The sequence below is a fragment of the Argentina anserina genome, chromosome 5 (genome assembly GCF_933775445.1).
Source record: "Argentina anserina chromosome 5, drPotAnse1.1, whole genome shotgun sequence".
NCBI classification, from domain to species: Eukaryota; Viridiplantae; Streptophyta; class Magnoliopsida; order Rosales; family Rosaceae; genus Argentina; species Argentina anserina.
Window position 1 is genome coordinate 11,957,282 of NC_065876.1, and position 26,157 is coordinate 11,983,438.

General features: G+C 43.6%; 2 protein-coding genes and 1 pseudogene across 3 annotated transcripts; 2 read left to right on the forward strand and 1 right to left on the reverse strand.

The window, feature by feature from the left end:
- The first annotated feature begins 9,276 nt into the window (after positions 1-9,276).
- Positions 9,277-14,441, forward strand: LOC126795525 (disease resistance protein RPV1-like; annotated as a pseudogene).
- Positions 14,442-17,336: 2,895 nt separating this feature from the next.
- LOC126793781 (disease resistance protein RUN1-like) lies at positions 17,337-22,775 on the forward strand. 2 transcript variants are annotated; one of them, XR_007672099.1, is made up of 6 exons: positions 17,337-17,452; positions 18,243-18,775; positions 19,136-20,240; positions 20,755-21,033; positions 21,129-22,276; positions 22,394-22,775. XR_007672099.1 is itself a non-coding variant. In XM_050520403.1 (5 exons), exons 2-5 carry the CDS (start codon positions 18,246-18,248, stop codon positions 22,176-22,178), a joined length of 2,964 nt encoding a protein of 987 aa, XP_050376360.1. In that variant the 5' UTR covers positions 17,337-17,452; positions 18,243-18,245; the 3' UTR covers positions 22,179-22,775. The 2 variants fall into 2 exon arrangements, 1 of the variants encoding a protein (XP_050376360.1); XM_050520403.1 differs by having other exon boundaries at positions 21,129-22,775.
- A 75-nt stretch (positions 22,776-22,850) lies between these two features.
- Positions 22,851-25,667, reverse strand: LOC126794701 (mannose-6-phosphate isomerase 2-like). Its single transcript, XM_050521471.1, has 4 exons — positions 25,182-25,667; positions 24,915-25,082; positions 24,320-24,532; positions 22,851-24,241 (listed from the first exon to the last, which is right to left on the reverse strand). The coding sequence occupies exons 1-4, from the start codon at positions 25,515-25,517 to the stop codon at positions 23,654-23,656; spliced, it is 1,305 nt and encodes a 434-aa protein (XP_050377428.1). The 5' UTR covers positions 25,518-25,667; the 3' UTR covers positions 22,851-23,653.
- Between the last annotated feature and the right edge of the window lie 490 nt (positions 25,668-26,157).

The window sequence follows — 26,157 nt, forward strand, 5'->3', positions numbered from 1 at the left end:
GGAATCGTTGGTTCACATTTGTGAAAAGTGTGAGAGTATCCTGGCGATTGTGATCGGGAAAAAGTAGGCATCTCCGCATTTGCAACCACGGGAAACGCTACGTCATTTCATCCACTACAACCAAAGATATCGTTCTCGTTTCTTTATTGTGTTTTCTAGTTTGGGAGTAATGGGCTCATATGTATTGGTGTGGGAGTTGTAGCAAATGGGAAAGTCGGCCGGAGTTGTTGGGAGTTGCAGATCTGAGGATTTGCGCTAAGATTTGCCAGCTACCAACACACTAGAGTGGGATGTGAGGTGGGGAAAGTCTGATTCGGGGGGCGTGCCCCATATGAGCGATATGAGGCCATCTAGTAACCCGCTCGGTCTTTTGTTGCAGGACATTGAAATGACAAAGTGAGTAATCGAAGAAGCGGGGACCAGAGGTGACGACCGCAGATGGTGGCTGGGGGATAAGAAGTTGGACCCGCCAGGTCACGGTGCGATGGTAGAGGAGTTGGAGAATATCCAAGAGGTGTCCAACATTCCGGTGGGAATCATCCTGAGGCCGTTAGTCGAAGGAGAGCTATTTCACATGCCACCGGAGGGGGTGTGTTGTATAACGGAGCAAACACTGGCGTACAGGCTTACAATCCCAATGTCATTATGCGTGCAGTATCTGCTCTGCAGCTTGAACATCGCCTTGGGTCAAGTAACGCCCAACATGTGGTTGTAGTTGCTAAGGAGCATCGCGGTGTTCCGGGCACTCAAGCAAGGGAAGTCGTGTTGGCAAGAGTTCCTTGCCTGCTGGTCACTGCAGTACTTCCTGAAACTGGAGAGCGGAGGTTGCATTAGGATGGCACCTCGAGGGAAGAAGTACGGCCCATTGATTTTTGAGCCCCCGAGGCAGAAGGAGGCCTCAATTTTCCAGGTGCCCGGGGCCTTTCAGCCGCTAAGTAAGATGTGTCTCCCTCTTGTTTTTTCTTTGTATTAGTGTTTGATAGTGTAAGTGGAGGCTAATCCTTATTTTTGCAGTGTAGATACGCACCGAATTGTCACCGATGATGGAGAAGCGACTGATGAGGTGCATGCTCGCCTACAAAGAGTGGGATGTGAGGTGGGGAAAGTCTGATTCGGGGGGCGTGCCCCATATGAGCGATATGAGGCCATCTAGTAACCCGCTCGGTCCTTTGTTGCAGGACATTGAAATGACAAAGTGAGTAATCGAAGAAGCGGGGACCAGAGGTGACGACCGCAGATGGTGGCTGGGGGATAAGAAGTTGGACCCGCCAGGTCACGGTGCGATGGTAGAGGAGTTGGAGAATATCCAAGAGGTGTCCAACATTCCGGTGGGAATCATCCTGAGGCCGTTAGTCGAAGGAGAGCTATTTCACATGCCACCGGAGGGGGTGTGTTGTATAACGGAGCAAACACTGGCGTACAGGCTTACAATCCCAATGTCATTATGCGTGCAGTATCTGCTCTGCAGCTTGAACATCGCCTTGGGTCAAGTAACGCCCAACATGTGGTTGTAGTTGCTAAGGAGCATCGCGGTGTTCCGGGCACTCAAGCAAGGGAAGTCGTGTTGGCAAGAGTTCCTTGCCTACTGGTCACTGCAGTACTTCCTGAAACTGGAGAGCGGAGGTTGCATTAGGATGGCACCTCGAGGGAAGAAGTACGGCCCATTGATTTTTGAGCCCCCGAGGCAGAAGGAGGCCTCAATTTTCCAGGTGCCCGGGGCCTTTCAGCCGCTAAGTAAGATGTGTCTCCCTCTTGTTTTTTCTTTGTATTAGTGTTTGATAGTGTAAGTGGAGGCTAATCCTTATTTTTGCAGTGTAGATACGCACCGAATTGTCACCGATGATGGAGAAGCGACTGATGAGGTGCATGCTCGCCTACAAAGAGTATGCTGACAAGTCGGTGTACCAGTGGTGCCGGAAGGTCATATATCAAGCTTATAATGTCTTCAAATAGGCCGGTAAGAATAGTGAACAAGCTAGCTTTAGAGTTGTATTTTTGTTGTGTTGGTTCTAACTATAATTAATTGAAGTGACGGTAGAGATCAAGCTGTCCGAAAGGATGGAGCCCGGGACGTTTGACAAGTTGACGGACGAGGAGGTGGTCTAGGGGATCGAAGACATTGCTTTGGAGTGGGGTCCAAAAGACATGGATGTGGAGACGAGGGAGGGGTTTCCCAAGGTGACAGAGAAGTTAGAGGAGGGCATCTACCCCATGTCCCTAGTGCTGAAGCAATACAGGCTGTTGCCGGGTGAGGTGGTAGCGTATTAAGGGGTGCGGTGGGATGGTAGTCCCTTGGATGGACCGGAATGAGAAGCAACGGACCGTCCAGAGGAGGTGGTGGTGGTGACCGAGTCAGAGGAAGGTAATGGAGAGAATTCAGAAAAGGTGGAGCAGCCTATCAATGAGCCGGTGCTAGAGCAGATAGTGCCGGAGGAGGTGACGGGCAAGACGAGGGGGTGCCTCGAGCGCAGGGCACCCTGAAGGTGCAAGTCGAGACACCGGCCGTACCGGCCTCAGTGGCTGGTGGGGGTGATAGGCTGAGGCGGTGGAGCAGGCGGCCGAGGGGAGCCAACAGCAAAAGAGGAGCCGGAGTAGCGGGGACAAGGAGCGAAGGGCGAAGAGGACGAGGTCCGCCAGTGGCGAGACGAGGGCCAGGGTCTTGGCAGAGTTGGTTGAGGTCGGGCTGTTGGCGCCCCACTTGAAGAGGATGGAGGGGCACATGAGGCACAGATGCCATGGGCCAATGATCCAGCCTAATGAAGACGCCCGGCTCAACTTTCACGAGGTGGAGAAGAGACTCACGCGGGTAAGCGTTGTTTCAGTTATGATTCTGATCTAACGGAGGAAAATATTTAATTATTATTGTCTACAGGTGAGGACCGAGGTGCACAACGCCCGAGACTACTTGAGGCCCGGTTCTAAGCAAAGGCGGCCGAGGACGAGTGGGTCATCCATGAATACGTCGCCACCAATAAATCACTCCTGGTGAGGGTGAAGGAGTTGGGGGACCGGCAGGTGGTCGACGACGCTCGAGTGGATAAGGCCAACGGGGCGGTTGGGCAGGATTATCTTGCGAAGAGTGATGTCAGGGTTGTCGAACTGGGGAGGCAACTGGCAAAAAGAAAGAAGGATCTCGTGGTACTGAAGGAGAGGAGAAGGTGTGGAACCAGGCAGCCGTGACCTTGGAGACCTGGAAGAAGAAGTGGAAGGAGAAGCTGGACGCGGAATGGGCCGAGAAGCTGACCTGGAAGCTGGCGGCGAAAGAAGCTGGCTTCGTTCTGCGCCGGCATGCGGCGGATAAGAAGCACGTGGACGAGCTCAAGAAGGAGAGGGCGATAGTGCTACAACGGTCGAAGGAGACCTATTTGGAGGGTTGCAGCGACGGCCGACGGGAAGTGTTTAATTAATTATGGGTGGCAAGACATGTTCGAGTTAGGCGTGGATCGTGGCTTCGTCATCCTTGAAGAGCCATAGAAGCACCTCCAGATTTCGGCGTCCGTGCCTGATCAACATGTGCAAGTCAGGATGCCGCCCGCTGGGCCCGCGCCTAATCTTCAAGTGGCTGTGTTCTGAAATACCCCGTTACCCTCCGCCCAGACGCAAAGTCTGGGAATCGGTTGAGGACATGGGCGAACGCCCTCCAAATCAACGACGCCTCGTCAACACGCCCAACTGGAGAACTCCGTGTCGGATGCTAGAGCCCCAGCATGCGAGAATCCGACGACGACCTCCTCGACGCCCAAGCCACCATATGGTCGAGGTCGTGGTTGGAGGTGGTGAAGATTCCGAGAAGGGGCATGGCCAGTCCTGTAGGGTAGCCTTAGGAGTATTTTTCCTTGTAATTTGTTTATGTTGAAATGTATTCCCGGTCGGTTCGGCCGAGCCACTTAAATGAAAATGGAGAAAGAGTCTGAACGACTACAAAGGGTGACTATACCAGGACCCGACAACTATCTCATTAGTGTAGCAATGTCCTTGGTCGGTGCATCCAGAGTTAGCATAGGGCAATTGTGGCTTTCATGTATTGTTGTAAACATTGTTGCATGAATAAAAACTATCAGGGTGATTTACCTTTTGGAAATCAGCCGTTTGTTCAGTTCATTTTGGCGAATAATCGTGTTTGAAATTGATATTTGAACCAAAGTGGAGAACGTCATGGAGATAATCAACGCATATATCATGAAAGTCTTTGTTTATTGACTAAGTCTGTAGGACAAATAGTATAAAGAGAATCTGAAGATAAACATGATGGAGGTGTAAAATTGGAGACCAACTACTGTAACAGAGATAACTACTGGGCGAATAAAACCGGTGGCTACTTGGGGAAGTAGCAGAGATGTTGAGCATTCCAAGGGTGTGCTAACTTGCGTCCGGATGTGTCTTGGAGATAGAATGTGGCCGGTTCGGCCGCTTTAATTATTTCCATGGGACCTTCCCACTTAAGGTGTAAATCGACAGGTCGGGGCCTCACCTCTTTCATCACCCAATCACCGACCGCCAGGGGGCGGTGATTGACCTTCTTGTTGTAGTGTCGGGCGATGTGTTGCTTTCCATTGATATTCCGTAGGTGGACATTATCTTGGCATTCTTCCAACAAGTCCATATTGAGTTGGAGGCCAGCGGTGTTCATATTTGGGTCATCGCCTTCGAGTCGTTCGGAGGGAACCTCAATCTCTACCGAGATTACGGCCTTGGTGCCGAAAGCTAGAAGTTTATCACCTAATCCATGGTGATCTTTTCCATTGGTTCTGCCTCCATCCACTTAGTGTGGTATTCTACCTCCATAATGACATACCTCAATTTCCCTGGGGTGACCGACAGTTCCCCAATCAAGTCAAGTTCCCACTGTGCGAAAGAGATTGGGGAGATGATAACTGAGAGCAAGACAAATGGGCGACTGATGTAGTTGGCATACTGGTGGCATGGTACACACGCCCCAACTATAGCATTGGTGTCGGCGTCCAGCCTAGGCCAGTAATACCTGGTCTGAAGGGCTTTAAAGGCTAGGTTGCGCACTCCTGCATGGTTGTCGCATACCCCACCATGCAACTCGTTTAACACATGTCGGCCTTGCTCTGGGGCCAAACATTTGAGCTGTGGGAAAGATTGACCGCAACGGTAAAGTTTATCATCGCGAACCATGTAGAGGGCGGTCTTATGTCGTAGACATTTTGATTTGATTTCATCGAGCGGCAATTGTCCGGTTGTCAAGTAGGCGATAAAGGGGTCCATCCACGATGGTGTGAGAGCTTGCTCGATGGCGAAGATGTCCAAATAGGGCCGAGAGATGCTTGGTTCTAGGATTTCCACATGGACGCTAGGCATCGCCACCTCCGACTCAGAGGTAGCTAGTCGGGCAAGCGCATCCGCTTTAGCATTCTTAGCTCGGGCGATCTATTTGATTTCAAAGTGATCGAACTTCTGGAGCAGTGACCCAGCCAAATTCTGGTATGAGGTGAGCCATGGCAGGTTGGATTGATAGTTCCCATCAATCTCCGGTTACCTGGTCTAGGGGCTATTCAGACCTTTGCCGCTGTAATACATCAGAAGTTCCTTGGTTTCTTCCCTCCAGACTAGGGCGGAGCTGACTACTGTCTGAAAAGCTGCCAAGTATAGGAATAAAATTTTCTGAGGCACCAGGGTTAACAATGTCGGGAGTAACCCTAGGTACTCCTTGAGCCGGAGAAAAGTCGTCTCCTGTAGCGGGCCCCATGTGGTATCTTTCTTGTGCTGAGTCCGGAGCAATTGGAAAAATGGTGCACATTTATCTGACAGGTGGGAGATGAAGCGGGCAAAGGCTACCACTCGGCCGACGAGGCATTGAACTTCATTCCTGGTTGATGGTGACTTCATGTCCATTATTGCTTGGACCTTTTCGAGGTTAGCCTCAATGCCTCTTTCGCTCACCATGAAGCCTAAGAACTTACCTCCGGCTACGTCCATCACACACTTAGCCGGGTTCAACCGCATGCCATAGTGGAGGAGAATGAAGAATACTTTGTCGAGGTTGGCGATATGTCCCTCCAGCGTTTTGCTCTTGATAGCAATACAGTCCCTCTAGTAGGTTGCCCCAACGTTTTTCAAGCTGAACGACATGACTTGATAGCAATACAGTCCCTTATCAGTCACGAAGGTGGTGTTCCATGGTGACCTGGGTGCATCTTGATTTGTTTGTAGCCCGAGTAGGCGTCTAAGAAACTCAAGAGCCTGAAACCGGCTGGTCTATCTGAGGGAGTGGGAAGCTGTCAATGGGGCAGACCTGGTTCAGGTTGGTATAGTCAACGCACATTCGCCACGAGCCGTTTGACTTCTTAACCGTAACCACGTTAGAGACCCACCTAGGGTAGTTTACTTTCCGGATGAAGTTGATATCCCGGAGTTGCCCAACCTCGGCTTGAATCGCCTAATATTTCTCTTGGTCAAAGGCCCGGCATTTATGACGCACTGGCCTTGATCCCAGTAAGATATTTAACTTGTGGGATATGAAGTTGGTGACGATTCCGGGCATGTTTACATATGACCTGTGGGGCGGATCCCGGATCGCCCCGTCGCGCAAGGTGGCTATTTTGCCATGAATTTGTATGGCGTTAGCATCTGTCGTTGGGGACTTATACCGATCCAGCCTACTAGTCGTGACTAGTTCCTCAATAGTGGATTTCAATGTAAAGAAGATGTATGTGTCATGCCCCGAGTCGTCATGGTAAGCACAGTATTTCCCCGTGTGCCTCATCAGCCTCTTTTCATACCGACACTTGGGGGGCCTTGGTAGGAGGTTCTTATGATGTTCATATATTTCGGCGTAAGACATGGTGAATTTCGTGAAGACCATGTTTTGGGGAGCCCCTTGTTGCCTATATCCTGGCGCGTCACGACCCCGGGTGGGATACGGGTCGGTCCTACCTTGTCTTCCTTGGCGGTCTCGGCGCCTATCTCTTCTACCCTCATCCTCTGTGTCCTGTCTGTTAGCACCCTGGGGTTGATCCAGCCTGTCCCACACGGACTGTCGCCCGCCATCTTGGGTGTTGGTCTGCGTGGATGTGCCTACCCCATTGGCATTGCCATAACTGCGGCACACGGACCGTCGCCCGCCATCCTGGGCGTTGGTCTGCGTGGATGTGCCTACCCTATTGGGATTTCCATAACTACGGCAGACAGACCGTCGCCCGCCATCTTGGGCGTTGGTCTGCGTGGATGTGCCTGCGCCGTTGGGATTGCCATAATTGCGGTATTCGGCTTCCGCCCACCGCGTTGCCATTTCTATCAACCTTTCGTGAGTCGTTGGGGGAGTCTCATTAATCTTGTGGAGAAAATCTCCTAGCCTGAGCGCTTGCTAGAACGCCGCCATGACAAGGATGTAGTCCAATTCGTGACACCGCACCATAGCGGTTTGCCACCGGGATACAAATTCCCGAAGCTTCTCACCGTTCCTTTGCTTTATCTGAAATAAAGAGTTGGTTTTGTAGTGAGTGTCGACCTGCAAGATAAAACGGTTGAGAAACTTGCCCGTACGTTCCTTGAAGCTATCCACGGAATTCGAGGGTAAACTAAGGAACCAACCCAAGGTCGAATCGATAAGCGTTTCCTGTGGAAGACGTGGCACGACTGTGCATATGTGTACCGCGTGCTTACCAAGGCGGATTGGAAGCTTTCCAAATAGGAGTACGGGTTAGAACGCTCATTGTACTTCGTAACCTCGAGTGGTTTATCCCCCGAGGGGCGTTGCTCCACTTGCACCACCTGGGTGAATGAGCCGGCTCGACCACCATATCCCCCGTGTAACGGGCGTGGCATGCCTTTTGCCTCAATCTCGTCGACCTTGGAGGATCTCTCCAAAGTATCACTCATGCGCAGTAGCAGTTGAGTCTGGAGATCCTGCGTCGTGTGGAGCCATGCTTGGACTCCCGGGTCATCCTGGTCCATGCCTTGATTTCCGGCCTCTAGGTCTACATATTGCCGCTCAGGGGGGCCCTTCTAACAGAGCGTTGATTAGAGACTCGGTGACGAGCACTGTCTTGGACTATGGCCCCAGACGCTATGAGGTTACCAGTGTCTTTGTCACGATCAGTGCCCGTGTATCCGGACTTGCAGGGCTTTTTCCACACTTATGCGGCCCTCAAGGGCGGTCCAGATGAGTTGTTATTTTTCTCCAGTGCTGCCGAGTGTACCAGGGTTGCACGCGTGATTTGGCGTTTCAACTACATCTCAGCTTGGAGTCTCTTGTAGTCTTAGAGTGCCAATTCTAACGCGGCCTTGGGATCCGTGAATAGTACTTGGGACGACCCCCAACCGTGGTCTGGGAGTCAGGGAATAACCCCCCGGCCCCATGTTGCGGATCAGGGAACAATCTTAGTGAAAGCGATGTGTCTGCCTCCCGAGAGGGAACTAGCTAGGTGACGATTGGTTCTCCTATTCGTTCAGAGTTACCATTGTGTTAAGCTGGAAACATCTTGCTCACGAGGACCCTGCTTCTAGCGCCAACTGTTACGGGAGCTAACTCCGGGGATCGAGCTTCTCGTAGCCTTTTATTCCAGTGTGTCAGCTACGTGGGACCTGCACTTAACAAGTTAAAGTCAAAGGGCCAACGGTGCGCTGACGTTTGACCCTCCGAAACTTAAGTTAGTATCCGGTGTAGAATAAGTTCGAGAGTTAAGGACTTAGGAATACGTTACCTCTTTTAGGTGGTTTGAGCAGCCTATTTATAGGTGCACTGGGGAATGTGCCTGGCCTTTCCCTCGATGTGGGAATGTGTGCCAGTACATTGCATCTATCCCTGAAAGCAAGCCATAGTGGGTGACATTTATGGCGATACCCGAGCAAGCATAGGGGTTACCGGGCCGGCATGTCTTCCTGTTGAGTCTTCCAGGTCTCCGGCCACCTGTCCGGTTACCGGAGCAGGAGGAGATTAAGCCGAATATCACCCCATTCAGGGGGTGGCGTTAACAAATACATAGTTGTTTCCTTGAATTTATATGCTTTTCGTTGAACTGAATTGATGCTTGAAATTTTAAAAAACTTTGATGCTTTTGCTTCTGTTGGTGAGTGTATGGAATAAGCAAATCCATATGGTTGATAGCTTGATTGCTTCTGTCTGTCCTCATAGACTGTATTGAAGTAAATAAAGCTGAACCATTTTTTTGCTGCAAATGAAATGAAATATTAAGCCTTCTATTAGTAAGTTAAATTGCTTTGTATGAAATGAAAACGGGAAAAACAAGTGTTAGTCATGTGAATCTTCCTTCTTTTTGACCAATTACCATTTTGCAATCTACGCTACCAATGGCCTCCTCTTCATTTGCGCCATCCTCCTCAAATCAGTGCATTTATGAAGTTTTCTTGAGCTTCCGGGGTGAAGATACGCGCAATAACTTCACGGGGCATCTCTACCAGGCCTTAAAGGATGCTGGCATCAATATTTTTATTGATGATAATGACCTAGAGAGGTGAACGATTATAAATGAGGAACTAGTGCGAGCAATCCAAGGCTCCAAAATCTCTGTCATTGTTTTTTCAAGAAGTTATGCGGATTCAAGTTGGTGTCTTGAGGAGCTAGTGAAGATCATGGAGTGTAGAACAACATTGGGGCAACGAGTCTTGCCGGTATTTTATGATGTTGATCGTTCAGATGTTCGGAAACAAAGTGGTATTTTTGGAGAGGCTTTTGATCAGAAACATGGAAAGAAAGATGAAGATATGGTGAAAAGGTGGAGAGCTGCCCTTACTGATGCTGCAGATTTGTCTGGTTGGGATCTTAGAACCAAAGCTGATGGGTAATATTTACTTGCTTATGTACATTAATTGCTATTAATAATCCCTAACTTACATTAGTATAATGTAGTTTGCTGGAGTAACATCTTTCCTTACTTGCTTTTTGCTCAACACTTGTGTACTAAATTTTTTTTTTACTATCAAACAATATGACACTTTGGATCAAAGAAGTTTGCACAAATTTTTTCACAACCTTTTTATTTGAAGACATTAATTGATTGATTTTTGAATTCTAAGGTGCAATTTGTTAAACTCTTTAGGAGCAATAATTGTAATATAGTATTTGTAGTATTTATCAATTCAGATATGTTTGGGTGATGAGCCTCTACTTCTGTTGTGCTGACTTATTGTTGTTGGACTTATTGCTAGGCATGAAGTGAACTTTATATGGATGATTATTCAGGAGATCTCTAAATTTCTCAATAATTCAGACTTAAAGGTAACGGACAATGAGATTGGAATAGACTCTCGTATGCAAGATATCATTTCTCGTTTAGATGTTGGAACACCACATAATGTTCGCATTGAAAATTTCATTAAAGCTTCAAGTTTCCTTGCCGATGTCAGGGAAACTATGCAAACAAAGGGTATGATGAGTTTGCAAGAAAGTCTTCTTTCTGATATCTCGAACACAAGCATGTCAAAGGTGGGTCACGTTGCCAGAGGGGTCAATGTGGTAAAAAATAGACTTAGATGCAGAATGGTATTCGTCGTAATTGATGATGTTGACCAGGTGGAACAATTGAAGGCATTAGCAATAGACCGCGACTCATTTGGTTTGGGAAGTAGAGTGCTTGTAACAACAAGAGACGAACATGTGCTAACGCAACTGGGTGTGGATTCTGTATATCAAGCTCGTGTGATGGATGAAGAAGAAGCTCTCAAACTGTTTACTTTGCACGCCTTCAAAACTCATTGTCCTAATGACGAATATCTTGAACTCTCTAGAAGGGTTGTTCATTGCTGTGGCGGTTTGCCATTGGCTCGTAAATTTCGTGGTTCTTTTATAATTGATAGAAGCACAAGCTTCTGGGAATGTGAAATCAATAAATTGCAAACAATTTCTCCCCAGGAAATTCAAGAAAGGTTTAAAATTAGTTATCATGGGCTAGAATATAAAGAGAGGGAGATATTCCTTGATATTTCGTGTTTCTTTATTGGCAGAATTTCGACCATGTCAAAGAAATGTTAGATAGTTGTGACCTTTCTCCAGAGATAGGAATTGAGGTCCTCATTCAACGTTGCCTTGTAATCGTTAATGAGGAAAATGATCAGTTGATGATGCATGATTTGCTTCGCGTCATGGGCAGATCAATTGTTCGTGGAAATTTCCCTGAGAACCTTGGAAAATGGAGTAGGGTGTGGCGCTTTGAGGATGCAGAAGAGGTGTTGAAGAATGAATCTCTGAGTACCATCCTAATTGTCTCACATGTACAGTCGATACCAAAACTTTTTCCCTATGTGATAGCGCTAAGCAGCCTACACTACCTAACTAGTCTACCCACTTCTCTCACTCAATTGTCTATTGCACAATTGAAACTATCTAACAAACGACAATGAGCATACAAGCAACACGCACACACACAACACAAGTGGTTACGGGAATCCGCTCACAACCTTTAACTCATTAAAGGATCAAGAAGATTACAAAGAGTGCTTTCAGCCTTGATCTACCCAAACTCAATCTGCCTAGCCACTCACTTAGTGCGCCTACACTAATCACTCAACCTAAGGGTACAATACGGATACAATGAGGCTTACATGCCCTATCTGCCTAGCTCTCTATTGTGTTTCCCTCACCCTTACAATTGTTCTCTCCTTTCTTGTGTTCTCACAGTCTCTCGATTGTGATTACATCTCTCGACACTTTCTCATTCGTTCTCTCGTTTCTTACCAATGACAACATTGGCCTAGGTTATGTTGCACTACAATTTTGCATGGCGGTTGACACCCCCAACCACCCTAGGGTTATGTGGCAACCTGCATGCTTGCCAGCAAACCTTATAACTCCCATGACACAGCCCACTGACTTTCCTACCTTGCATGAGTAACTGCTGGCCCTATCTTCAAGCTTGAGTCGCTACCTTGCATGAGTAACCACCCACTAACTTGGATAACTGCCCACTGCTTTGGTAACTGCCTTGGATAACTGCCCACTGCTTGGTAACTTCCTTGGCTGCTTGATAACCGCCCACTACATGCTTAGTAATTGCCCACTGCTTGTGAGCTGCTCAGTAACTGCCGTCGACCTGCATGCATGCTTGCTTGCTGCCTGTGCTTGCCTGCCACCGTACCCTTCCATGCGTGTTGCTGTCTTTCATCCACGCCTGTGATCAATGCTAGAGAGGCTAATCTCTAGCCTATAGGTCTGCCTGTTCCGTGCTAGCGAGGCTAATATCCAACCAACTACCTGCCCAGTGCTTGCCGAGATCTGCTGGCGAGACTAATCTCGCTGCTGTGTCAATCTACCCATTTTCTTGCTGGCGAGGCTAATATCCAACTTACAAGTCTGCTAGCGAAGCTAATCTGCCCGCATCTGCTAGTGAGGCTAATCTCCAGCCCTTGCACTTGTCTCCGCATATGCCTTGCATGCTGGCGAGACTAATATGCCTGCATCTGTTGAGGCTAATAATTCCGCATCCTTTGCATTGCTTGGCACCTGACTCCGTGCTTGTAAGGCTCCTGCTAGTGAGGCTAATGCTCAGCCAATCACTGTGCTAGTGAGGCTAATACCTCCGCTACTGATTTATGTTGCTTCTTGCATGCATTTACTTACATGCGTGAGCCTCGTTGAGGCACGGCCCAAGGTTCATGCCATGCCCAGCCTATCAGGCTCTAAGGTTGTAACACTAATCTATCATTATGCTATTAAATGCATGTACTACAACAGTAGGATATGCATTGCTCGTTAAATTTGTGTGCTTGAACTCGTAAAGAAAAATTTCATAAGGTGTTGTGTTTGATCCTGATTACCTGATTGTATGACACCACACTTTCGTATGCAAAGTCTGTTCGATAGGTTTTCCTTTGACTACTTATATGCCATATAGCTGAGTCTTCTGATGTAAAAAGATGATGTGCGGTCAGATCTTGCAGGTTCTGATAATACCCGAAATATGCATGTAAATGCAGTCTGAGTTCTTTTTCTATATTATCTTAGTATTATGTTGTTGCATTTAACGAGGTCTAAAGCTTCATCACATAGAATCAAAAAATACTCGCTGGTTGGCACAATATATACATGTATACTGTAACTCGATACTGTAAATCATGTACCTCTTGTACTTAAGCACTTTGTTCATTCATGGATCTTATGCGTATTGTTTCCATGAAACATATTTATCTTAATATGATTCATCTTTGATACAGGGATCTGATGAAATTCATGGACTCATTTTTAACGCTAGCCCTGAATTTGACCGGCGGCATGGCTGCTATAAACCAGGTGAGACAATAAGGACAAAAGCATTTGCGAAAATGAAGAGGTTGATATTTCTCATACTCAGCTATGTAGAGCTCACTGGAGGCTATATATCTCCCGAACAAGTTAAAGTACCTCCACTGCACTGAATGCTCTTTAAAGTTCATACCAAAAGACTTCAGTCTAGGAGGGAAACAAATTTGTCGCTCACCTCTATTATGCGCATCTCATGTCCACCACCTTAAGTAAATGTCAAGTGTCTTTTATAATACTATAGTTATAAATTTGTTAAGAAAAATGATGCTTAACATTTACTTAGAGTGATGGGCATGATGTATGCGTAATAAGGGTGGACCACAAATTCGTACTAGTCTAGGAGAAGCAGTTTCTATCCATCTGCTAAGCAACCAACTCAGATACGTTTGGAAAGATTCTAAGGTATTATTTGCAATTGGACTACTAATTTGTTTCTTTGGTTTTGCTCGCAACATGATGTTCTCTTAATTTCATTTTTTGTTTTAACCTTGTCTAACAGGTCCTTGCCAAGTTGAAGATTCTTGATCTCAAAATGTCGGTTCACTTAAAAGAATCACCAGACTTTTCAACGATCCCAAATCTCGAGAAATTAGTCCTCAGATGCTGTTACAGCTTGTCAGAGGTTCACCACTCCATTGGAGTACTTGAAAGACTTTCTTTGGTTGATCTGGGAGACTGCATGTTACTTAAGGAGCTTCCGAGGAGTTTCTATAAGTCAAAATCTGCAGTAACTCTCATTCTTACTGGCTGTGAAATATTTGAGAAATTGGATGAGGACATAGGGGACATGACATCGTTGTCTACTCTGCAGGCAAATTACACATGCATAAAAGAATTGCCGTCTTCCATTGTCAGATTAAAGAATCTGCAAGATGTCTCTTTTAAATGTTCAACTGTGAAAGAGAACCGCGTATGTTTATATCTACGACTTCGTTCTTGTTTGGGAAGTACTCTAAAGAAGTGTACTCTACAAAGCCTGCCGAGCCTCAGTGGCCTCACCCAGCTTGTTGACCTAAGGTTGTCTGGTTGGAATCTTACGGATGAAATAATAAAGGTTATGGATCTTGGGAGTCTTTCTTCCTTAAAATCGTTAGATCTTGGTCAAAACAGTTTTAGTAGTCTTCCAAGCCTCTGCGGCCTTTCTAAGCTCGGCAATCTAGACTTGAGTTATTGTAGAAACCTTGTTGCAATCCCAGAATTACCAGCGAGTTTGGTGTAATATCACTGCTACTTTGAAAGAGAAAATCCTACAGGTCACTCTCTCTCTCTCTCTCTCTCTCTCTCTCTCTCTCTCTCTCTCTCTCTCATAATCTACTATTAATAAATGGTAGGGATGGAATTTCGTAGGATCTGGTGGCATATTTCTTCCTCCAAGTGACATTCCTGAAGGGTTCAATTGGGTCAATGAGGGTCGTAGAGTGCATTTTCAAGTGCCTGAAATTAGGGGAGTAACTTAATGCATTTTCAGTTGGCCTTGCAATATGTACAATGCTCTTTCAAATCCGGACTCACCAATGGGCAAGCTTTTCTCACAAATGCTACGGGTATTTGAAAGAGTAATTATTAGGTGTACCCACCACACTACGTGATATTATTATGTTTTTCAAATCCGGACCCACCAATGGGCAAGCTTTTCTCACAAATGCTACTGGTATTTGAAAGAGTAATTATTAGATGTACTCGCCACACCACGTAATATTATTATGTGGTGTACCTAGCCAATCATATTACATCATGATATAATTAACATGCATATGGTGAAAATGACAAAAATTTATTTACATATAAAACAAATCATAATAAAAATTGACAAATAATATTAAGAATGTATGACACGTGGAAAATGTAGCGGATATATATAATAATTTCTTATATCGGAAATGATATTGTAATAATAATCATTATTAATAGAACAAAATGGCTAGCAATTTTTTGAAATTGTGAATAGGAAGCAGCAGAGGCTAACAGCAAGATAGAAGGATATTAATAGCTAGGAACTTTTTACCTTAGTTTTCTGAGAATTTTTCAGTATATTTGATTCTCTTCTTGCGGGGGACTTTTCTGTCTCCATATGATCATCGACTTTCCGGTCCTCCTTCGATACCTCGACCTGCTCAGAGCCCACCGCCACCATCATTATCGCCATTGTGGTTTTACTTTCCCAGAACAGTCCCTCGCTCTTTCACCTAAAATATGATTGTGTTATAGCTTGTACACGATGACTATTTCAACCCCTGGCCGAGCTTGTTACTAATCCATGCAGAGGAAACCGGCCCGCGTACTCGCAGAAACCTCTTAAAACACATCATTTTGTATCACGATACTGATCTTCTATCCAATGCTACGATAGATTCTAGGCAACTATAGTAATCACATAAGCTGATAAAAAGCTCACAAAAGAACCACAATAAACGAAGCAAAAACGATAGAATCAAAGGACTCAATTGGAGACGAACCAAGTACGAACCGCTTCATTCAAAACCAATGATTCCATTAATATATGTTCAGTTATCTTGGTTCCTATCTAGCTACGTTGTACCATTGCTCTTGTCATCACAACAACACTAGCAGTACCATGATACGAAGAAGACGAAGTTGAAATCAAAGTTATTAATAAAATTTTCATTTCAACATTAATTCCTATTAAAAATTCAAAATCATCACTAATTATTCCTACCAAAGAAAGGAAACTAGAGTAATATTAGAAGATCAGCAGGCATATCAATAAAATTTCATTCTAACATTAATTCGCATACATTAGGTTATTCGCATCTACATGTACATAGCAATTTGCAAAGACGCTTGCACAATAGTTTGAGACTTGAGAGGGATGTACATCAATACATTATTTTTAGTATAGTGTTATTCTAAGGTTATATTTTTAGAATAATGTTATTGTAAGGTTGTATTTTCAGGGGATCGGATTTGTCTTTCCATGGTGGTACCGGTGGTGGGTGAGGGAGGCTTCTCTCTAGCCTCTTGGTACACGGTGGTTCTATATCCCGGCGTTCGGAGGAGCAGGGTGCGGTGTTGGTGGCTTGGACGATAGCGCTGAAGGTCGGAGTCGGTTGCAGGCCCGTTTGGAGGTCCTTGACCCAAATTTGGGACCCAGGTCGTCATTGTAGCATGGCCGGAGTTGTGGGTCGGTGGAGGCGCTAGGTTCGGGTCTTGAGTTGACGACTCTCAGAGCTACGGGACAAGGTCGGTCGGTGGTCTAGTGGTGGCAGGAGGCTAGGTCGATGGGTTGGATCTCCTCGTGGCTTCGGGATGGATGGCCGGAGCTATGAGTTGTTGACCAGGCAGCCGGAGAAGCAGTGATTGGAGTGCGGCCGACGATGTGGTGACCAGTTAGGGGGTTGCATGAGTAATTCTTCTTGGGCCATTTCTCCTTGGACCGCCTTTTCTTGTGGGCTCATTTGTGTGGGGAGTCCTAAGTGCTGGAGTTGGTGGTTTGGTGCTGCTTGGGCTTGGGCACGTATTGTGCGTCATTTGTTCGCGGTTCAGATTTGGATCCGTATTTAGGATACTAGTAGTCGGATCTTGCGTCTGAAACAGCTGCTCATCTTGCTCTGGAATTGGTTCTGGTTCTTGATAGGTCGCTTGCTAACCCTTGAGCTGTCACTCTTGGTGTTTCTCGATCTTCTTGGTTACGGTTCTAGTTACGGTTCTAGTTACGGTTACTTGCCATTTTACACTGCTTTTGTGACATGTGCAGTGCAACGATGCCTTAGTGCATCAAGTTATCCGATTACTTTTACTCTTTGATGTGTTTGACATCTAGTTATGAGTTGTTTTTTCACAATTATCTTAGATGCGTTTGTGCATCTTGTTATCTTTTATTGTGTTTCGATGCTTGCATCGCCCCATGTTTTATCTTTTAATTTCTTAAATATAATTTTTTCCTTGTTTTAAAAAAAATGTTGTATTTTGAGAATAGTGTTGTAGTTTCAAAATATGTGATTTTGTTTAAATAATTATGGCCCTTTAATATTGTTTTCTTTGGGCAATGAGCTGTGAACACTAAAGTATATATTGTTGACCTTTTGTTTTTAGAAGAAGTATATATTGTTGACTTGAGAGAACTCTCTTCCCGGAAGCTCTTTTTCCTCTTTAATTCAATTGTCTCCTCCATCTACTATTCGATCCGCCATCCTCTTCTCAAATTCAAGCTCCATTTTTCCTGCAGTTGAGTTGGGGATTCAGAATACAACTACATCAATAGTCAGGAATGTAAGTTTTTTTCTCTTTACGCAAATATGCTCCGCCGCTTTCCTTGCTTGTTGAATTGTTCATTTTTCTCCAATGTTCAACTTGAATCCATGTCGTCTGTAGTTTCTCTCCAATGTTGGGCACCTTTGATCTTACTATGTAGTTTCTCTCCAATGTTGGGCACCTTTGATCTTACTATGTAGTTTCTCTCGTAGGTAGATCAGATCAGATACAAATGTATATAATAAGCAACCCATATGATTGATTGCTCCTGCTACAACAGGATCCGTGTCTTCACTGTCAATTTTATATTTTTAGATCATATGCTGATAGCCAACAGCTAGCATAATTTGTTAGTATAAATCTAAATCAAGGCCTTTTTGACTCTCACTAATGTTCTCCTTTGTTGTTGAAACGAAAACAATGCTTAAAACTTCAATAAACATAAATGATGGAAGTGCGTGCTGTCTTTTCTGAAAGCGCAGATGTATTCTTTTTCTGCCAATATAAGGATGTCCAATAGTAAGTCTCCTTAATTTGAAGAACAGTAGAGGAAAAAAGAAAAAGGGCAGTCATTTCGTGAAAAATTAAAATGCCTACTCACTATGTACAAGTCTCTTGCGGTTCTTGTTTGCTACTTGTTTTTGTGTTTCATTAAGATCAGTCGTAAAGACTGGAGTGTGTCCCTGTGACTGAGCTTAGCGTTATGTAGCCCGCATTTATTTAACACGCAAAAGGAAATGAAAAAAAAAAAAAAAACTACTGTTAGTCATCTGAGCATCCTGCCTTCTGACCAACTGCCATTTTGCAGTCGATGCTACCAATGGCTACCAGTGGGAAAAGGAAATCCGATGAAGCCTCCTCATCATCTGAGTCATCTTCCTCGCATAAATCCAATTATGATGTTTTCTTGAGCTTCAGGGGTGAAGACACGCGCAATAACTTCACTGGCCATCTCTACCTGGCCTTAAAGGAGGCTGGCATCAATGTTTTTATTGACGAAAATGAACTCAAGAAGGGAGAGCTTATACGTAAGGAATTGGTTCAAGCAATCCAAGGGTCCAAAATATCTGTCATTATCTTTTCAAGAAGGTATGTGGATTCTAGTTGGTGTCTTGAGGAGCTCATGAAGATCATGGAGTGTAGAACAACTCTGGGGCAACGAGTCTTCCCTGTATTTTATGATGTTGATCCTTCAGATGTCCGGAAACAGAGTGGTAGTTTTGCAGAGGCTTTTGATCAGAAACATGGAAAGGAAGATGAAAATAAGGTGAAGAAGTGGAGAGCTGCCCTTACTGATGCTGCAGATTTGTCTGGATGGGATCTTAAAACCACAGCTAATGGGTAATATTTACTAACTGATCTACCTTAATTTCTATCTATTAACCTTAACTGATGTTAACAAAATGTAGTTTGCTGGAGTCACAGCTTTCATTACTTGGTTTGCTCAACCCTTATCCCATATCTGGAGCTTTTTACTATAGAAAAAGATGACACTTTAGATCAAGGAGTCACACAATCATATGCACAACCTTTCTATTTGGAGAATTTGATTGATTGAATTCTGAGTTCTAAGTTGCGATTTTGTTATATTCTTTAGGAATGATAACTGTAATCATATTGAAAATTTGAAGTGTGTATCAATACAACATGAAAGAACGATGAGTGTCTACACCTGCTGTGCTGACGTATTGCTATTGCCAGGCATGAAGCGAACATTATACGGATGATAATTCAGGAGATCTCTAAATGTCTTAAAAATAAAGACTTAACGGTGGCAGAGTATGAAATTGGACTCAACTCTCGTATGGAGGATGTTGTTTCTCTTTTAGGTGTTGGAACAACACGAGGTGTTCTCATTGTTGGAATTTGTGGTATGGGTGGAATCGGGAAAACAACTGTTGCAAAGGCTCTTTACAACAAATTTCGTCAACGCTTTGAAGCTTCAAGTTTCCTTGCCGATGTCAGGGAAACTATGCAAACAAAGGAGGGTATGGTTAGGTTGCAAGAAAGGCTTCTTTCTGATATCTCGAACACAATCATGTCAGAGGTAGGTAACGTTGACGAAGGGATCAATGTGATAAAAGATAGTCTCGAATGGAAAAGGGTATTTCTCGTAATTGATGATGTTGATCAAGTGGAGCAATTAAAGGCATTAGCAGTAGACCGTGGCTCGTTTGGCCGAGGAAGCAGAGTGCTTATAACGACAAGAGACGAACATTTGCTAAAGCAACTTGGTGTGGATTCAGTATATCAAGCTCAAGTGATGGACAGAGAAGAAGCTCTTAAACTCTTTACATTGCATGCCTTTAAAACTCATTGTCCTGATGATGAATGTCTTAAACTATCAAGAAGGGTTGTTCATTGCTGTGGAGGTTTGCCACTAGCTCTAAAAGTTCTTGGTTCTTTCCTAGTTGATAGAAACACAAGCTTCTGGGAATGTGCAATCAAGCAAATGCAAACACTTCCTACCCCGGAAATTCAAGAAAGGCTCAAAATTAGTTACAATGGGCTAAGATATGATACAGAGAGAGAGATATTCCTTGACATATCATGTTTTTTTATTGGGAAGGAGGTTGACCGTGTCAAAGAAATATTGGATAGTTGTGACCTTTTCCCAGATTCTGGAATTGAGGTTCTCATTCAACGTTGCCTAATAACTGTTAATGAGGAAAACAAGCTGATGATGCATGATTTGCTTCGCGACATGGGTAGAGCAATTGTTCGTGGAAAGTTCTCAGGGCAACCTGGAAAATGGAGTAGAGTGTGGCGCTTTGAGGATGCAGAAGAGGTGTTGAGGAATGAATCTGTGAGTACCATCCTCGATCAAACATATTTTTAGTTATATGCATATTTTATGGGAGTAGCATTAGCATCCCTCGTCAAATTAGAACTCCCCACATGTGTTTGAACTCATAAAATGAAAAGCTTCCGTATGTTATTGCGTTTAACTCTGATTCACTGGTTGTATTATTAAATGATTTCAAATACAAAACTTTCTATTTCTAAGTAAAATAGATGTTATGCATTATGAACCAACAGTTTCCGGTAATATCCAAAATGTGTATGTAATGCAGTTTTTTTTTCCCACATCATTTAGTATTGTGCTGCTGCATTTAATAAAATTTAAGGCTCGAGTCGTGAAGAATCTACAAATACTTGCTGATTGATAGAGTTTATTAGTGATTTTTAACTTGATACCGTGTCATGTAGCTCTCTAGTAGTTTAGGCCTACCTGTTTTTATAAATCGGCTTATGCATGCGAAGATGTAAATTCACATGCAAATATCCCTGTGTGTGATTCGATGCTTTTTTGCTTACAGGGATGTGAAGAAATTCAAGGATTCACTGTGGACAGGAGCCATAAATATGAGAAAATTCCTCTAAGGACTGAAGCATTTGCAAAAATGAAGAGACTGAGATTTCTCAAACTCAGGAATTTAGAACTCACTGGAGGCTACAAATATCTCCCGAACAAGTTAAGATGCCTTGATTGGACTGGATTCCCTTTAAAATTCATACCAAAAGAGTTTAGTCTAGGAGAAGCAGGTGCTATCTATCTACAAGGCAGCCAACTCAGATACGTTTGGAAAGATTCTAGGGTATATTATTTACAAACCAAATTATCAGTTCTTTACTTGGTTTTGTTCATTGCATCACTCTTGAAATCTATTTTTGTTTTGACCTTGTCCAACAGGTCCTAGCGAAATTGAAGATTCTTGATCTTAGTAATTCTTATTCCCTAAATCAATCACCAGACTTTTCAACCATCCCAAATCTCGAGAAATTAGTCCTCAGATGCTGTTACAACTTGGCAGCGGTTCACCAGTCTATAGGAGGACTTGAACGGCTTTGTTTGGTTGATCTGGAGAACTGCAAAATTCTTGAGAAGCTTCCAAGGAGTTTCTATAAGTTAAAATCTGTAGTAACTCTTGTTCTTGATGGGTGTGAAAGATTTGAAAAATTGGATGAGGACATAGGGGACATGACCTCGTTGTCTACTCTGCGTGTGGATTTCACGGCCATAACAGAACTGCCATCTTCCATAGTGAGATTAGAGAACCTGCATTGTTTATCTCTACATCGAGTGAACTTGTCTTCCTCTGTGCCATATAAGGAGATGGCCCTCCGTCAACTTTTTCGTTCTATGTTTGCTACACGGGCTACACCGGGTTTATACGGTAATCTCATATTGCCTCCTTCCATTCAAGGCTTAAGCTCTATAGTTGATTTATCAATCAGTCACTACATTATGACTAACGTTCCCAATGATCTTGGAAGTCTATATTCCTTGAAAAGATTACATATAGGATTCAGTCAATTGCAAAGCATGCCAAGCCTCAGTGGCCTGTCCCAGCTTGAAGAGCTACGCTTGAAACATTGCTATCTTACTGATGAAGTGATAAAGGTTATGGATCTTGAGAGTCTTTTTGCTTTGAAATCGTTAGATTTAAGTCGCAACAGGTTCAGATGTCTTCCAAGCCTCCACAGCCTATCTAAGCTTGTCCTTCTAGACTTGGATAATTGTAGGAATCTTGTTGCAATCCCAGAGTTACCAGCAAGTTTGAAGACCCTGAGAGCATTTGGCTGCCCCTTATTGCCTGAATTTGTCCTGGAAGTGGAAGTGGAAGAGCTGCACGAAACCATCACAAGGTTTTATGCACAAAGGTTTTCAGACGAGCCAGATTACATATATGAGGATAGTTCGGATAGTTCGGATGAATTTTTTGAATGTGAAGATATATGAGAACGGACTGTGTTGCAATCCCAGGTCCCACAACTGTATTCATGATCTCTCTCTGCTTCACTTTTTTCAAAAGGAAATGCATGGTGATTTCACTGATTGTAAGTTCAATTTGGAAATCCTCCACTTTGTTGAAGTTTCTATTAGAAATATATCTTCATCTTTTGGGAGTGAAGAAATCAGAGGTCACAGTGGTCACTATAATATGTGGATTTCAGGTGCTGGTTGTGATGATAATGCAGTCATCTGACGAGCTGAGACATGAAGCCATTTTGAGGTATTAAATCGTGGTTCTTGTAGGTACTTGTGGAGCACATTCTGGAGATATGCTTGCCATTGGCCAAAAGCTATTCAGAGATCATGATGTTGGTCAATTTTTTCTGTACTGGTAAAAGTGCAAGCGAATATAGGAGGCATACAAAAGAAGAAAGATTCAACAGTGCCTTTTCATTTGATATATGTATGTATGATGTTCTGTTTTTCGATTGGTTTCTTTTTCCTGAAAGTAGGAGCATGCTTGAGTCATACTCGGCAATATCTTGGTGGTATGTACATTTTGCTGAGTAAATTAAGTTCCTCTGCTTTTATTCTCACAATGGATTTCCCAAGTTTTATATATTTCATTCTGCTGAGGAAATATGCTTTACAAGTAGTCGATAATTTTTGAAAATTTATCAGTTCATCTGAATGAATCTCAGTATGTTGTCAGTACTTTCATATGAATTGGTCTATGTACCAGCTCACCTGTTCAGACTATATATCTGTTACGGGTTCTTTCAGATTATGATGACAGAACAATACCATATACCCAATGATATGTACACATTTCTGTAGGATACTTAAACTGACGAGCTCTACCTTAACTTTTACAGATTCATCTTTGATACCTATAAGTTAAGGTAGAGCTTGCAGTTTTAAACTTATAATATTCTACTGGGCTATGTGTACATATCATAGGGTATACGGTATTGTTCAGTCACCATAATCTGAAATAAACTTGCAAAAGGGCATTGCCCTTTGTTCTACACTTGAATCACCACTGTCCGAAGCTTAGATAGAAGATCGAAAGGGGGTTCAACTATTGTTCAAAAGGAGGTTTCTGGAGAAACCGAATCTGTAACTCAGCCAGGTGATCTCGCAAACTCGTATCCATTTCCATGAAAAGTTCACTTTCAGGGATCAACTTGTATCAGAAATTCATGATGTGTAAACAATGTTCCACTATGCAGTGCTCGTAATGAAGTTTGAGTTTGAATGTAAGGCTATCCTTTATATTCATTAAATCTCTTTTTCTTTGCCACCAGTTTAGAACTTTATATTGATCTCATTCGTATAGAACCGGAACTACATACGTTGCATAGACACACACATGAAAGAGCTTTAATATATATCATATCGATCTATATCAAATATGCTTGATCAACAACTTGTTTGCATACCAACATGCTAATATGTGACGCTGGATTCTGCAATTCCCGTCATGGGACTTGAAAGAACTTGCTGTTCACTCCTGCTCTATATATGTGCAGCTCAGATGCACTTGTAATGCCAATCTCAGTATCTGCAGGCATAAAAAGTACCTCTCCTTGTGTAATATTTATATCTCCTGTAAAATCGCTTGTATATATGATTCCCTCCCCAAAGGTGACGACGAAAATGGAAGGACCTTGGACTGCAGGAAATTCCACTGATTCTCCTTGGGGAAGATGGCAGCGATCAACCTCAAATTCATCAAAAGGCGGGAGGTACCTCGTCACATAAGAATTTAAGGCAACTCCTTTCAGGATTTGAGGGTACCCCTGCTCGTAAGTGAGCATGGAACAAAGGGTCTTCACATCCCGATGCTTGGGAGTAAGGCCGGCCCTGACTACATTATCTGAAGTTGCCATGCACTCAATGCAGTCACCAAACAGATAGGCATGGGGTTCATTTGCTCCGAGGTATAGTGCTTCTCCCGGACTAAGTTTGACATAGTTGAGAAAGAAAGCAGATATCACACCAACATCATCCTGATATTGCCTTTCCAGTTCCAACACCAGTTGCTCCTTTTCAGTCAACTGCCTCACCTGATCATATTATGAATATACTTATTCAACTATTGAAGAAAAAAAAATGAATACAGATTGATCATTGTTAGAAATTACCATGTTTTCCATGTATAAACGATTTTTCAATTTAGTTGTTGCAGTAGTTATAATCTCTTTGGTTGCTGACATGAGTTGGGTAAAGATCAAACGCAGAACAAACTTGATTTTATCTTCCCCATCTTCACTTGTGGTGTCAAACACTTGGTTTGCTACTTCACTACCAACCACTTGTACAATCTCAGGAACATTATCAAGCACAACCTTAAGCTCCTGCAAGTTATTCCTCAATCAAATCAGAAATATTAATTTTGCGTATGATAAAGGGTGGTCTCTATGGTCACACACACACTTGCATATAGAGCTTTTTGACCTTTTTAGCATAATGTCAAATTTCTGGCATGATGTCATTTTTGGGTCCCCAAATTAGGCAATCACAGTTATAAGTCAATTACTTGTTTAATGACCAACACAAAGATAACATAGGAAGAACCTAAGCATTTGAAAGCGGTGATGATTATCACGAAAAGGATCAGATCATCAGCAAACAAACAAATTCGTCTAGCTAGCAAGAATATTTTTGTTGAGAAAAACAAAGGGTGTCAATTGTTCGTATCTTAAAAATGGGTGATAGTGACAGAATGAGGATATGTACCTCAAGACTGATAAAGCCACAAAGAGCCTGAAAATGTGTAATAGCAAGAGCCATCTCAGGCTTGTGATTATCGTCCTTGTAAGCACTCGGCATAAACTTGTGCAGAATTTTGGCCAAATCCTTATCCGGATGAGCCTGTATTGACAATGCCTTCCTCACAGACAGCACCTGATTCCGAAAACAGGCACGAAACCATTACAATGTTTGAAGTTGAAGATAGTGATGCTTCTGATGCATAACTGAATTAAAACAGTAATGGTAACTCACTTTGAACAAGAAAGGGAGGCCAGAGCCCCATTTTTGGGCGACTTTGAGACCAAGCAGCTCATTTGAGTTGGACGAAATCCACTCCTTGAGGGACATGGGCATGCCATTGAAATCCTGATGAATCAAGAATGAGGGTCCAGAATCATGAGTTCCCATCCAAAACTCGGCATAAGACTTTTCCGGGTCGATTTCAGAGCCGGAATTGGAGGCATAGAGCCTGGCCACCTCAGAGTCATGGCCAATCTTCCCCCAATCATAGTTCTGAACAGAGCAGCTTAACCTCTGAACACTCCTCTGCTTCAGTTTCATGGACTTCTCGATCAATGTCTTCTCCATTGATCAATACAGCTATCTGTTATCGACTGGCTAAGTAATTAGCAAATGAAAAACAGAACAACACCTGTGTTATATGCTGGAATGGAGATGAATTGTGTAAGGAAGGTTGTGAATATCACTCAAAGTGAAAGAGAATGAGATGCTTGTGAGCATAGGCATATATCATGTGGTAGTTGCTGCTTTTATAAGCGTTTGAATATATAAGGTACAACCAGAGTGAGGGAAATTTACTTACTTGTTAGATAGGGAAAGAAACAGAGGGAGAGGGAGAGAGTGAGTGTAGATGAAGTTAAGAGAAGGAAAGAGATAGAAGGACAGTGGCACCAGGTGGTGGGGTTAGTTTCGATGATGAAGGTGATCTGACTTTATCCACAACCTTGTTACTCTATTATTATTATTATTATTATTCAGTTTCGTACTTGCAGGAAATTTCCTACATTCCCAACGTTGGGGAATCAGAACAATTCCAAAGGGAATTTCATGTAGAGGGTCAATCATCTTAATCATCTATACCACCACCACATATCGTCGTAAAATCTCGAGCATATATTAAGCGACGGGAAGCTTCCATAAACACAACAAATCTCATATATATAAGATTAGAACTTTCTTACAAAGTTGAAAACAGCACATTTTCGTA